Source organism: Bicyclus anynana, chromosome 17 (genome assembly GCF_947172395.1).
Source record: "Bicyclus anynana chromosome 17, ilBicAnyn1.1, whole genome shotgun sequence".
NCBI classification, from domain to species: Eukaryota; Metazoa; Arthropoda; class Insecta; order Lepidoptera; family Nymphalidae; genus Bicyclus; species Bicyclus anynana.
In genome coordinates this window covers 412,574-425,962 of record NC_069099.1, presented here as the reverse complement: position 1 = coordinate 425,962, position 13,389 = coordinate 412,574, and the positions used below count along the sequence as shown (strand labels likewise).

The following is a 13,389-nucleotide window of genomic DNA, read 5'->3' as shown; positions in this document are numbered from 1 at the left end:
TTTTTTTTTATAAATTTTTAACAGTTTTTTGTATTTGTTAAAAACTTAAAACTTGATATTGTTAAAAATTAAAAAAAAGAACTAATAAATAAATGAGACAAAAAAAATCCTTGGGTCATAAATATATTACCTATCCAAAAAAAACCACGAAGTATATTACAAAGCATTTTATTCTGAAGCAATAAATGCATAAAAAACATAATTTCTACAAAGTGTATGCAAAAATATAGTAGGCTTAAGTCGTGACTGTTTTCGAGCTGGGTACGACCCACCCCATGGGTAGAGGGGTTGAACCCTCACTGCCATCTATGTAGCGGTCCCAATGTGATCTGAAACAATAGTTGACTCATATCAAAATTAATATAAAGAATATTAATTTCGTACAGTACATGGAATAATAATAAAAAAAAAAAATTAAACATCAAGAAAAAAAATTTAAAAGTCATAAAAAAATATAAAGGCCTGTGTTGCATGGATAGTCGTATTTTTTGAATAACTATGCATGAAAACAAAAAGTTTTTGTGTTTAATAAAAAAAAAAGTAGTTCGGCTCCTATAAATGGAGTCCTCAAAACCTTGAAGTTATGGAAAATAGTCCCAAGCATTCTGTACTTAAGCGCAAAGTTAATAAGCGCATTGTAAACTGAATTGGAGACCATTAAATTAATGTCAATAGATATAGGAGAATGATGGACAGTCTGACGTCCCAGATGATAACTTTATGATTACAATACATACCTAACATCAATAAACGTCGCCATATCCCCCTTGAAGTCCACCTGAGGGTACAAATCTCCACCGAACAGTGCCTTCCTCCACTTCAGCAAGTTACGTTTGACTTCCTTCTCCACAAGAGTAGAGCTGTCTTTCTGTTTGTTTGTCTGTTCCATTTGAGCTCGTGACTCAGCTTCCTCTTTCTCATATGCCAACAGTTTGATTTCCCATAGCTTTTTAATTCGTTCTGTAAATAAAAAAAATTATAGAATCAAATATTTTTTTTTTATAATTCATTACTATTCTGCAATCAGCTGCAACAGCTTTAAGCAAATAGCTTATGGGTCAAATATAATTTAATAGCCGATATTGGTCATATTAAAAAAAAGATATGGCAAATATTCTTTTATAAAAAAAATTAACTATTTAATTTTTTTTTTTATAAAAGAAAATTAAATAGTTAATTTTTATTATCCAATCATACTTTTATTTTTCTTTTTTTTAAGTTATTACCACTAACTAACTACTTACCTATGCTATTTTGAAAGTAAGTTGCCTCAGCGTCAGATACCTCCTGCCCTCTACCTCTAGCAGTGTTCTGACGTGCTCTTCTCAACTTTACAAGTGCTTCTAACTTTGCTATACTCTTCTTGGCATCCTGTTTCTTCTTTATTACCTCTTTCAATAGAATATCAGCTTGGATCTTGGCTTCCTCCTCCTGTAAATAAGATTTTTGTTCTAGTCATAGTCATAGTCATAGTCATAGTCATAGTCATTTTTTTAAAGAAGGAATATTTGCCATATCTTTTTTTTTTAAATATAACCAATATTCACATTCCCCTCCAACTAGTCGGGGAAAGACCATCCATTTTAGGATTAAAAAACTGCATAATATAATCAAAATCATGAGATTAATTACCTGTTTAACTCTCTGAATATCATCCTTTATCTTCTGCAAATTCTCATCTATTTTGCGTGATCTCTCTTCCAACTCTTTTATTTGTTCCTGCTTCTCCCTCTTTCTCTCTTCCTTAAGCCTTTTCAATCTCAATCTCTTAGCTGTCCTCTTAGCAACTAGTTTTCTGCTCATATCTAGGTACGAACTGCTTAATTGTGCCGTCACACTTTCAATAACATCTCTGTTCTCTTTTATGTTATTGAGCGCACTATTCCACTCTTCTTCAGACAATGTGTTTATGTTGTTGGACAACATGCATTCTTGATTTTTTATATCATTCAATGATAGAACTAGTGTATGCAATTTATTGTGAAGTTCTGATATGTTAAACTTATTGATCTTTTTCTTTACAGTAACAGGGATGCGATTCTCAAACTTCTTAATGTACTCCTGATCTGATAATTCTGGGGTCAACAAAAAGGGAGTAACAGGAGGCGGAGGGGGCGGCACTAATGGAAAATTTGGGGGAATATTTTGAAAGTTTTGCATGTTTCTTTGGAATGTAAAATTGCCTCTGTCATAAAAGCTAGGCGTATAAGACATGATTGTAATATTAATATTAATTGTTATAAATATGTAAAGGTATTAGAAATTGATGGTGTAGAAGATTATGAGGCCTCTGGCAGCTGACATTCAGCGTCTTTTAATACTTGTTCTGCTGCTAGGTAGTCTTCGTGCTCTTTGAGATCTTGCTCTGTGTTCAGTGTGTTTTTAAGATCTGTGAATGCTTTTGCTAATCTGAAAAAGGTTAAATAATCATTATTTCGATGTGGGATTAGAAACTTGATGTCTGTACATTTGTAAGTTAAAGAACATTAGAGGCAAGTAAAAATTATCCTACTTATCATTTTGTTTACTGATACTTAAACACATTTTCATGTGATTTTAAAAGATTTTCACCCAAAAACCAAACTTGCAGCAAAAAAAATAATAAATGCCAAAGAATGATTAATAAAGGCATAATTGGGTGTATTAAGTCTTGAAAAACTATTATAAGAAATACTTGCATTACAAGAATAATAATTATAATTATACCTATTTTAATGTCAATTAACTTTGTATAGTTGTTAGATACCGTAAAAGGATAGGAATTTGGTTTTTTAAGTTGCTGCATAAATTACTAACCTACAAACCACCTGCAGTTATCTCTGCCAATATTTCTGTAAATACGATTCCTAGACCAAAAAATAATACTGTTAAAGACCTCCCCGAAGCGTAAATTTATATTTAGATCAACTTACCGCCGCTGGCAATCCGGTACCATCATAAGCGACTCCTGAAGGACTTCTTCCTGCTTCCTAATGTTGTGTTCGTCCTGCCCTTCGTCTTTTAACTTCTGTATTCTAACTTTTTGTTGTTCCGCCTCCTTCTCGTAAACCACCTTCTCTTTGGCTATACGTTTAACTACGCCAGTTTTGATCTTTATTTGCCTAATGCGGGGATCTGCCATTGTTCTCAACAACGCGTTCGGTTTTTGTTTTTCGAAAAGTGAATCATTTTCATTTTCTTGTCACGGATGTCAATTGTCAAACCACAAACGTCAAAAGAAGTGTCAATTCAGATGTCAACTAAGATGACATTGATATGACATCACTTCACACTTGACGTTGACAATTAAGTTTTAAAATACGTTCGGAAATCATCATTGTATTTGATGTTCTCGGAGGATTTTAATTTGGCAATGCAAAGATTACTAAATGGCTCTCAAAAGCACAGATAATTCATGACTAACTTTAACATTACTTCCATTTAACTGACATTTAACAATAATTAGGACTTTTAAAATTTATTGTAATTACTGATTTTTGTTTTGGAATCTTCTCATTATTGTGTGTGTGAACAAAACCCTTTTAAAAATAATTTATTTCTAAAAATAATAATCTTTTCTTTTTAAAAATAAAACAGAAAGAGAATATTTTTTGGTTTTAATCTATCTGCTTGTTGCCCGAGCTTCATATGTCCTCTCCTTTATCCTGTTAGGAGTATTTTTAATTTATTCTTTACAAGTTAATTCTTGATTTCATTCTCACCTGATGGTAAGTGATACTGCAATCTAAAATGGAAGTGGGCTAACTTGTGAGTAGGATGAAAATTCACACCCCCTACGGCTCATTACACGATATTGTACCGAAAAGCTAAGTCTTTGCTGGCAACTAGCTATGGCCGAAGTGTCCCACCAATCACACCTGGATTATTTAAAAAAACTTCATTTAGCCCAGTCGGGGATCGAACCCAGGACCTCCGTGTCGTAAATTCACCGTACATAAAACTGCGCCATGGAGGCCGTCATCAGTAAGGAGGGACACCTAATTTGTGTGCTGATAGAGCAGACTGATATTAAAGAAAGAGAGACGAATATCTTAGCATTCCATGGATTCACCGTGCAGGTGCCGGGTCCATCGCGTGATAGAGAGAAAAACACCAAGCAATGTCCAGGACTTGTGACTACTGGATGTAGGGTTAAGGAATTCCTTGACGATCGATCAACACTCCCCTTCTCTGCTCGTGTTGTTCTCCCTACCTATCCAAATTTGGTAAGATCCTATGAGAGCAGCTTTGGATACTCGTTCTAATATAGAACTAGCTGCACTTCTAGAGAGGCCAAGGTGTTTAAGCAAGTTATAGAGAGATTTTGCTGGTAATCCTCTCGCACCTACTTCTACGGCGTACAGACTAACTACATAGCCATTTTTAGTTAGTTCAAATAAATAGTTTTAAGTAAATGAATATTATGTAAAGAGAAATAAACAAAATACTTCAGAATGACTGTATCTTATCGCCGTCCAATTGGTGTGATAGCACGATAGCGAATTCGCTCATGGCAGGCGAACCCATTGGGATGCTTCGAGTACTTCAGTGCGGATTAAATCCACCATGAGATAATATCACTTTTGTACTCTACAGAATTATTGATAAGTAATTATGGAGTTCCATACTCATATTATAATTCTTTTTAATTTTTTTAACCTAACCTAAAATAAAATATGACCCAAAACGAAAAAGAAAAAATGTCTATGCTTTTTAACCGACTTCCAAAAAGGAGGAGGTTCTACGTTCGGCTGTATGTATGTTTTTCAGTGTGACTTACGGGATCGTAGAGTTTGCCTAATGAAAGTAAAGACTGAAATCGCCCAACAAATTCAAAAGATATCTACTAATCTTTATTCAAAAACCGTATAAGTGTGAAAAATGTGTGAAAACCTTACTGCCTACATATTGAAGCAAAATTAAATTGCAATTATCAAACTTGAGTTATTTAAATATTTGCACTATTGTTTTGGGAACACCCTCCATTTTGTTTTAAATTTGCCATTCGATTTCAGTCTCTACTCATTCTATTCATTAGCCAAACTCTATTATACGAAAGAGGGGACGCCTTTATTTATTTTCGCCTGGCTAACTGTATCTACCCCACCCTATTTACGTTCGAAGCCCTCCCCCGAACTTCCATAGTTTTAGATTTTATATAAGTTTTTGCTCTAAAAAAGGACACTTCTTCCACCCGATAATATGGGTCTCGCCATCTACGTGACGGTCTTTCTCTTCTTCTCTTATTATATTTTGCGCTGTTGAACTTCCGTCGCGTAATAAAATTATGCACTGAGGTGGGTAAAGATGAGGTGAATTTTTTTTTACCACGTACGGAGTCATGATGATGATTTGCCGACGATGTGGTTGTCATGGCAGAGTCTCTGGATGATCTTAGTAGCATGCTCAATTAAACGCTCTCGTACCGCTCCACCCAGTTATTGTTGAGGACTCTACACTCGAAATTGTTTAACGAGTATATACCTAGGGCACACAGTTCACATAGCCTACCTATTCTAAATCCAATTTCGAGAAGGAGGTGAACCGCCGAATTTAACTCTGGCAGTGTTCGGGCAACTTCGCGACATCTTTTCGTCCAAAATTCCTCAGTGCCAGAAGACAAAAATCTTTGAACAGTGCGTGCTGCCAGTGATGACCTACGGATCTGAGACTTGGTCGCTAACTATGGGCCACTTAAGAAGACTCAGAGTCACTCGGCTAACACACAGAGGCTAAGTGGACGAAGGAATCAGTTAACATTAAGTACGGAACCATTTTTTCCCCTTTAGTGTACCTATCAACAAGATTTAGTGATAGTTGTATCTGACAGTATGTTATCCTACGGAGAAAAGCCGATAAGTGGGCAGATACGGGCAATAATAAAACTAATGACATCTCGCGCCGCGCACCCATAAGGCTGAGGTCGCCAAAATGAAGTTGTTTCTACTTCTGGCAGGTATGTCTAATCTAAACTAATCACTACCTGAATACATCATCACTAAATATTAATCAATTAGTTGAATTTGCATTAAGTTAAGAACAATTTCTTGCGTCAACTCCCTAACAACTTACCTATTAAGGGCTTAAGCCTTTTATAGAAATTTCCAAAAACCATTGAACCGCCTGCAGTGACTCCATGCTACTTTTGTCGTTTTTGTCCATGCTACATTTGAGAGGGTCGGCTAACACTGCATTTTCTCTGCGTCTCCAAACAAACACCTGCCTTCCTTCTCGGCGCAGGTTTGCCTTTCTAACACCGCGGGACTCCACACCAAGAACTTATCGTATAGATTTTCATACTAGGTAGGTACTTACGTATAGACTACGGTGTGAATCGTGATTGATAGCAGTTTCACCACCTCCTATGGCTCTTTCTTTACGAGGTTATATGTGCTGAAACGAAATGCGTAGATCAGCCTGGTTTTTATTTTTGGCGTGTATGTACCTGGGCTACCTTCTTCTTGACTCCAAACAATAACGTTACCCTGCTTCTTGTATCTTGTTTGCCACTCTCCCCGTAATGCTGGAAGGTAGTACGGATTGATCATTGTCAACCCATATTTGGTTCACTGTTGTACTCGAGTCTCCTCTCAGAATGGGGGATTAGGCCAATAGTCCACCACGCTGGCCCAATGCGGATTGGCAGACTTCACACACGCAGAGAATTAAGAAAATTCTCTGCTATGCAGGTTTCCTCACGATGTTATTCCTTCACCGTTTGAGACACGTGATATTTAATCGAAATCAGTAGGGATTGATGAACCTAACCTATATTATTAGTGTTGTAGTCGTTAGTAGTATTGTACCTAGTGTTCATATTCGCAGGTGTGGCGGTGGCGCTGGCGGTGCCCAGGTTGCCGACCGCTCGTGACTTCTACGTCGAGGAGCATGATGATGATGGCTTGACCTTTATCGTCATTACGGGTAAGTCTCAACAGAGAAACATCAAAGAAAGAGGTGATAATTAAGAAAAACCTAGAGCTAAATATTCATGTTAATATTATTAAGCTGAAGAATTTGTTTAACAAACAAACTTATCCTTGAGACCAAAACCTAATAAATATTATTACGATTAAGATTATCCATAAGTTCTATTCTAATAAGGCATGTGTGAAAAACTTCCTTTTGTCAGTAAATTCAGCGCTTGAAAAGCCCCGAAAGTGAAAACTGGCTCTGATCTTTTCAAATCATTTTCACCATCTACAGAAGGTGGGCAGGAGCGCATTGTCCTCGGAAAAATCGGTAGAAAAGTCGACAAGCAGGACAATGAGGTGTTCTTCGAGTTGACTGAGGAGCGTGACGTGGCCAGCGGAGGATACCACGTCACCATCACGTGGGAAGGGCCCAGTGATAGGGTGTTTGAGGACTGCTTTGACTTTGGTAAGGATCTACTTCGAATCTAAAACTCTTTAGAATTGTCAGATTTTTTGCTATAACTCAAAACATCGATCGTTCGATCTTATTTAACATCCACAAAACATTATATTTTTTTAAATACAACCAACATACAATATACGCCTACGTGGAATGGTGGAAAAAAATACTGGCGACATTTCCGCGTGGGACGTCCTAGCTGATGATTTGCACAAAAATGAGCCAGCCCGCTTGTCACCAGTCGAAGATATCTTGGATTTTTCTTCACTGCAACACCATGGCATTGAGGGTCATGACCAAAAATATCGAGATTATATTGTGTGTTTTATATGATTTTTTTATTCCAATAGGTGACAGACAATGGTTCGGTGGCCCGGAACAGAAAGAACAGTACTGGCCAATCCAAAAATCTAAAATCGAAAAATACTCGATCATTTCAAAAGAAGCCGATAACTCAGCCGTCTCCGAAAGATATTGGGTCAACTCTAAGGGTTGGTATGTCTACATTCAACCAGAGGCACCTCTTTTCGTGGACCATCACAATATCCTGGACAACCACATTTGCTTTGTTGCTGAGGTTGCAGCTCCTTATTCCACCAAACGTACTCGCAACGTTCTGAAGTACGACCTTTGGTTCTTCGATGATGCAAAGCAAGCCCATCAACACGCAGTGGACACATATCTGGGCAAACCATCAGGGATTCCCGACTACAGAATGATCCAATACCCAGTTTGGTCCACATGGGCGAGATACTCTAGAGGAATTGACCAAAACAGCCTTTGGGCTTTTGCCAATGAAATCAAAGACAGCGGATTCCCGAATGCACAATTCGAGATCGATGATCTATGGGAAATTTGCTACGGGTCTCTAACAGTTGATGAGAGGAAACTGCCAGATTTAAGACAACTCGTCAAGGACATTAAAGGTCTTGGATTCAGAGTAACCATATGGGTACATCCCTTCATTAATAAGGACTGCGATCCGTGGTACTCCGATGCTTTGAATAAAGGGTAAGCTTTCAAAATCCTAAATAACATACTCAACTTATATATCTAGAAATATTTAACATAAATTGTCTGTTTGGTTGCTCTATTAATCTTTTGTCAACACCAGTCATTGTTAAATTTTATCAGATACAAAATGAAATCTCCCATCAAGCTTCCCAATCTTATCTAATCAAGTGTTCTTTCGACAGTTACCTGGTCCTCAACGAGAATGGCAGTCCAGACACGTCCTGGTGGAACAACAACGGCTCGGTGCCCGCCTACATCGATTTCACCAACCCTGAGGCAGCCGATTGGTACAGCAAGAGGATCCAGAACCTTCTGGACACCTACGATATCGACAGTATCAAGTTTGATGCTGGAGAATCTAGCTGGTCTCCTCAAGTAAGGAAACTCGTTTTTACATTGTGATGACATTTTTAGTAGAGCTCCGCAGAACTTGTGTGATCTTTTACACTTCTACGACCGAATAGTAGTGCCTATTGCTTGGCCCAAGACAACGCATTGGATAAGACATAGCTATTCCTAGGACCTAGCGTATTGCTCTGTTACTATACGCAATGGTTTATCCTTTAGATGTATTATCTGCTTCTTTAGTTAACAATGAAGGCATTAATTATAAAATAAATTAAGGCCACCTGTTACATTTCCACCTTACTAGACCATATACAATTCTAACCAACTGAAAAGTTTTCAAACTGTTATAGGTTCCAGTTCAAAATGGCGATATCGATCTCCACCCCGGCCACATCGTCCAGGCCTACGTGAGAACCGTGGCAGCATTTGGACCTATGATCGAAATCCGATCAGGAATGAGGTAGGAATCACTATCACTAATGTTATCAGTCAACTTGAACTTGAACCTTGTTGTATACTGTAAGAAAGAAAGGGAGAAAGTCTCAGGATGAAGAGGAAATAATATATCTTGGAAACTGAAAATTGTTTTGTAAGCTTTTATTAATTGACAATAAAATCAGTAATATTGGATTACAAGAATAGATATAATGTCTCCAAACAATTGATGACAATGTATGGTTACCTAAATGACGTAAATCGTATTCCAACAAGGCGGTAGGATTATTAATATTAGAATGTTATGAAGCTTGTAGCTGTTTGTTGTCATGGCTATTGGCTAACCCATACCATCTGTTCACAGGACTCAAGACCTGCCAGTGTTTATCCGGATGGTCGACAAGGACACGTACTGGGGCTACAACAACGGTCTCATCACGCTGGTGACCACTCTCCTGGCGATGAACCTGAACGGCTACACGCTGGTGCTGCCCGACATGATCGGAGGCAACGGGTATAATGACAAGCCGTCCAAGGAGCTGTTCGTGCGATGGCTGCAGGCCAATGTGTTCATGCCAACACTGCAGTATTCCTTTGTACCCTGGGACCATGATGAGGAGGTTAGATACTGGATTTTTAGACACAGCTCATGCGGCCTTTAAGGAATTTGTTTATCCCTTTAAATGACAACGTAAATCGTAAATTACCCCAGAAAGCCACATCCAGGAAATTGATTCCAACTTTAAATTTGAATTCAACTTTAAACCGCATTTACATCGGACAGTTACGTGCAATAACGTAGACTAAGCGATCCTCTAACTTGAAAGTCTAACAGGAAACGCATTTAAAGAACTCGTTCATGTTCGTTCATGTTCATGTCTTTGGTCTAAAGTCTAGCAGACTTACTGCATCCAATCCTTTCAGTTTTTTTGGCGTGAGTAAATACAGAATTTGTTATACAGAAATAGTCAGTTAAGGTACAGAATTAGTAAAAAGGTGTATTCTCTTACTTCTTTACTAATACCTTTTATGATTGCTTGTGTCCAGGCTGTAGAGATTTGTCGGCGCTACACGCAGTTACACGCGGACTACGCAGACGAGATTGTGGCTGCCATGCAGGCATCCGTCGAGAACGGCACGCCGGTCAACCCGCCCATCTGGTGGCTCGACCCCTTGGATCAGGAAGCGCTGGCTGTGGGAGACGGTAAGATGCAGCCAGGGTTTAAGCCAGTGCTATTGAATACATTAATATTAAATTATAATACGAAAATATCACAGTAGGTAATGAAGCGCTCTTCATTACCTACTGTGATATTTTTATATCTATCTATCTATAGATGAAGTGAGTAAAAATAGGGTCACATTGTAGGGTTTAATTAAGCTAGATAGGTTGATGGAGATGAGGATAGACATATACCTATAGTAGGATGAGGTTAAACCTCAATAACTATGGAGATAGGTTTGTGCCCTGTGTCAGCCCTGTGTCAAACTGTGTGATTTGTGGGTTCGATGTCGCTTGTTGTACCCATTCCAGACACAGACTGTGTCACGATTTACTGAAGACGAATATTGGTCATATTTAAAAACAAAAGTGTTCGTGGTTGCTATGGTATTCGATGCTTGTAAAGAGATTGATCTACAAAATTAGCAGCAATTTAACAACACTTCACAATAATTTGGGTAATATTGCCCACCATGTCTGTCCATCAAGACTCAAGTCACCACCGCTTTCCGTCAAAGTTATCAGAGCTTAACATTGCCATCTGGAGATGTGGTCAAAGAACTTCAAATCAAATCATAAATTTCAAATCATTAGGGATTGTCTGACAGAGATTGCTTATAGCAATAAGGCATTTGCATGCAAAGTCTTAGTTTAAATTATCCATTCATATCCATCATCATCATTATCAGCCGAAGGACGTCCACTGCTGGACGTAGGCCTCTTGCATGGACCTCCAAACACAACGGTCTCGAGTCGCCAGCATCCTGCGGCTCCTTGCAAACCGCTTGATATCCTCGGTCCACCTAGTGGTTTGTGTACAATAAAGTATATCTTCTTCTTCTTTTAGAATTCCTCCTCGGTGAGCGTATCCTGGCAGCACCAGTGGTGGAGGAGGGGGCAGTGTCCCGCGACATCTACCTCCCCAGAGGCCAGTGGAGGGATGGAGTGACCGGCGAGCTGGTCACCGGACCCACCTGGCTGCGAGACTACCCCGCGCCGCTCGACACCCTGCCCTACTTCACTCTTGAGGGTTAAAGGAACTCTTGATCTTTGTGATGCTATTCTTCTTCTGTCGCTAAGAAGTTCAGAATGTTCTTCTAATTAAGTTTTTGAGGATAGAAGAATTTGTTATACCTATTGAGTAGGTTAACAAGAATAAAAATTATATTTAATTACATAAATAGTCGTTATAATTCTGTCTGTCACGTTAAAAAGTTTTACTTAGTACACACGCTATTTATTAAATTTTACATCATCATATTTTTACCCACAAAATTCCTCCTACTGATCGCACCAGCTGCAACGTCTAATGGCTACTTAAATTTCAAACGCGTGATTTTTTGTAAATATTTTTTACTTAAGGCCTTCTTTTTTCACTACTCTGTAAAATTGTTTAATTTGTATAAAAAAATGTTTTTTTGTAATTTTATTTATTTTTTCATAGAAAGAATAAAGAATTATGAAAATTGTCCAAAGTTTTATTTCACTTAACAACCACTTAACGCCTGAAATGCATGCTGACGTCAGCAGCGTTGTTTGTATAACTGAACGCCATAATAGCTCCACAGTTAGAGCGGTCGGACTCATTACAGAGGGGTGGTGGTTCGATCCCCGCCCCGTTGGTCTATAGACGTACTCACTCCTAACTACACAGTCACAGTTTCCCGACTAGTTGGAACGGAATGATAATATTGGTCATATTTTTTAAAATATACGGCAAATATTCTTTTAAAAAATCGTGCTACCTGTCAACCTGAGGCAGAAATGTTAAGCCTCATGTGCTTATAATTTCCCCAAGCAGTGTAGCTCAATAACAGAAGTAAGGAGAGCAAGTAGTACGAGGACTGGACAAGCTCTGTTACTGCTTACTAAGGCTTGTTGAATACAAATATAAGTTCTGTTTGTTTCGTCAGCTCATGTTAGTTACACTATTTATAAGGCAAGAATGGCTGGACTGATTTGGCAGTAAATTAGTGGAGAGGTAGCTTAGAACTAGAAGACGGATATAGGATACTTTGGTTAGGGGTATAGGGCGCAGACGAAGTCTTATGAATTAAAAAAAAATTGTAAATCCCCCGAAGGTCATGAATAACTCGAATAAAGACTTTGATGGCAGAAATTATTTCTATCATAACAAAAAAGTTTAGGTGTTGTTGAAATGTGTGAGCCGGATCAAATATTTATTTTTATTTTATTAGACAATATATAGGTACAATCAGATTTACATGTCCCAATTTTCCCACCACTAATTTTCTTATCAAAAGAAGCAAAGAACATTCTCAAAGTCGTGAATATTCTCGTTCAGTACGCTTTCGCTATCCCACTTAAGTATATTTGCAGACATTCAGCTATTCTTCCCCACTTTCACCCCCCACAGCTTTTAAACGGCTCCACCGATTTTTAACCGACTTCGTCATCAAACATGTTTAAGAATACTCGCACATAAGTCACCTTTAAATAATACAAAAAAAAAAACTAAATTGAACTTTAACCGTTCGGGTGCTATGCCACAGACAGACACCCCTCTTTTGCGCCGAGGGTTAATGAACTAATGAATAATTTCTATGAACCCGTAGTAAGAAATTCGCTAGCAATACGTCGCACCGTCACTTCAGCATCTGCCGTTGAAAACGATAAGTCATAAACGTTAAAAACGAGGAGGCCGTCCTACTACGGTCCTCCTAAGAGGGTCTTTCAGCACGCGATGGGAGAATCTCTGCGTGATTAAATGAAATGAGGAGATGAATATAAAAAGAACATAGAAAAGATGATGTTGTCTGGTCCAGTGTGTTAAAAAAGGTCATTTACGCTTCATACATTATTGGGCGCTTTTTGAAAATGCCACTTTTTTATTGTTGGCCAGAACTTTCAAAAGAGACCCAAAATGTGTCCTCCTCCTATCCTATTCCTGACGTCTGCTACTTCCTTTTGCGAGAAATTTAATTCATCACCAATCCCGCGGATACCATGGACTATATTCGGAATAACAGTAGCCTATGTTATAAAATATTTTAACA

The 13,389-nt window shown here is 38.2% G+C and overlaps 3 protein-coding genes across 3 annotated transcripts; 1 reads left to right on the top strand and 2 right to left on the bottom strand.

Annotated features, from left to right (window-relative positions):
• Positions 1-152: 152 nt before the first annotated feature.
• Positions 153-2,214, bottom strand: LOC112049298 (regulator of nonsense transcripts 3B-like). The gene is made up of 4 exons (XM_024087138.2): positions 1,633-2,214; positions 1,245-1,431; positions 738-960; positions 153-329 (listed from the first exon to the last, which is right to left on the bottom strand). Exons 1-4 carry the CDS (start codon positions 2,212-2,214, stop codon positions 236-238), a joined length of 1,086 nt encoding a protein of 361 aa, XP_023942906.2. The 3' UTR covers positions 153-235.
• LOC112049299 (tubulin-specific chaperone A) lies at positions 1,854-3,156 on the bottom strand. The gene is made up of 2 exons (XM_024087139.2): positions 2,913-3,156; positions 1,854-2,409 (listed from the first exon to the last, which is right to left on the bottom strand). Exons 1-2 carry the CDS (start codon positions 3,119-3,121, stop codon positions 2,280-2,282), a joined length of 339 nt encoding a protein of 112 aa, XP_023942907.2. The 5' UTR covers positions 3,122-3,156; the 3' UTR covers positions 1,854-2,279.
• Positions 3,157-5,910: 2,754 nt separating this feature from the next.
• Positions 5,911-11,730, top strand: LOC112049297 (myogenesis-regulating glycosidase-like). The gene is made up of 9 exons (XM_052886559.1): positions 5,911-5,935; positions 6,805-6,903; positions 7,186-7,359; positions 7,704-8,364; positions 8,550-8,742; positions 9,066-9,175; positions 9,515-9,770; positions 10,198-10,354; positions 11,220-11,730. Exons 1-9 carry the CDS (start codon positions 5,911-5,913, stop codon positions 11,405-11,407), a joined length of 1,863 nt encoding a protein of 620 aa, XP_052742519.1. The 3' UTR covers positions 11,408-11,730.
• Positions 11,731-13,389: the final 1,659 nt, after the last annotated feature.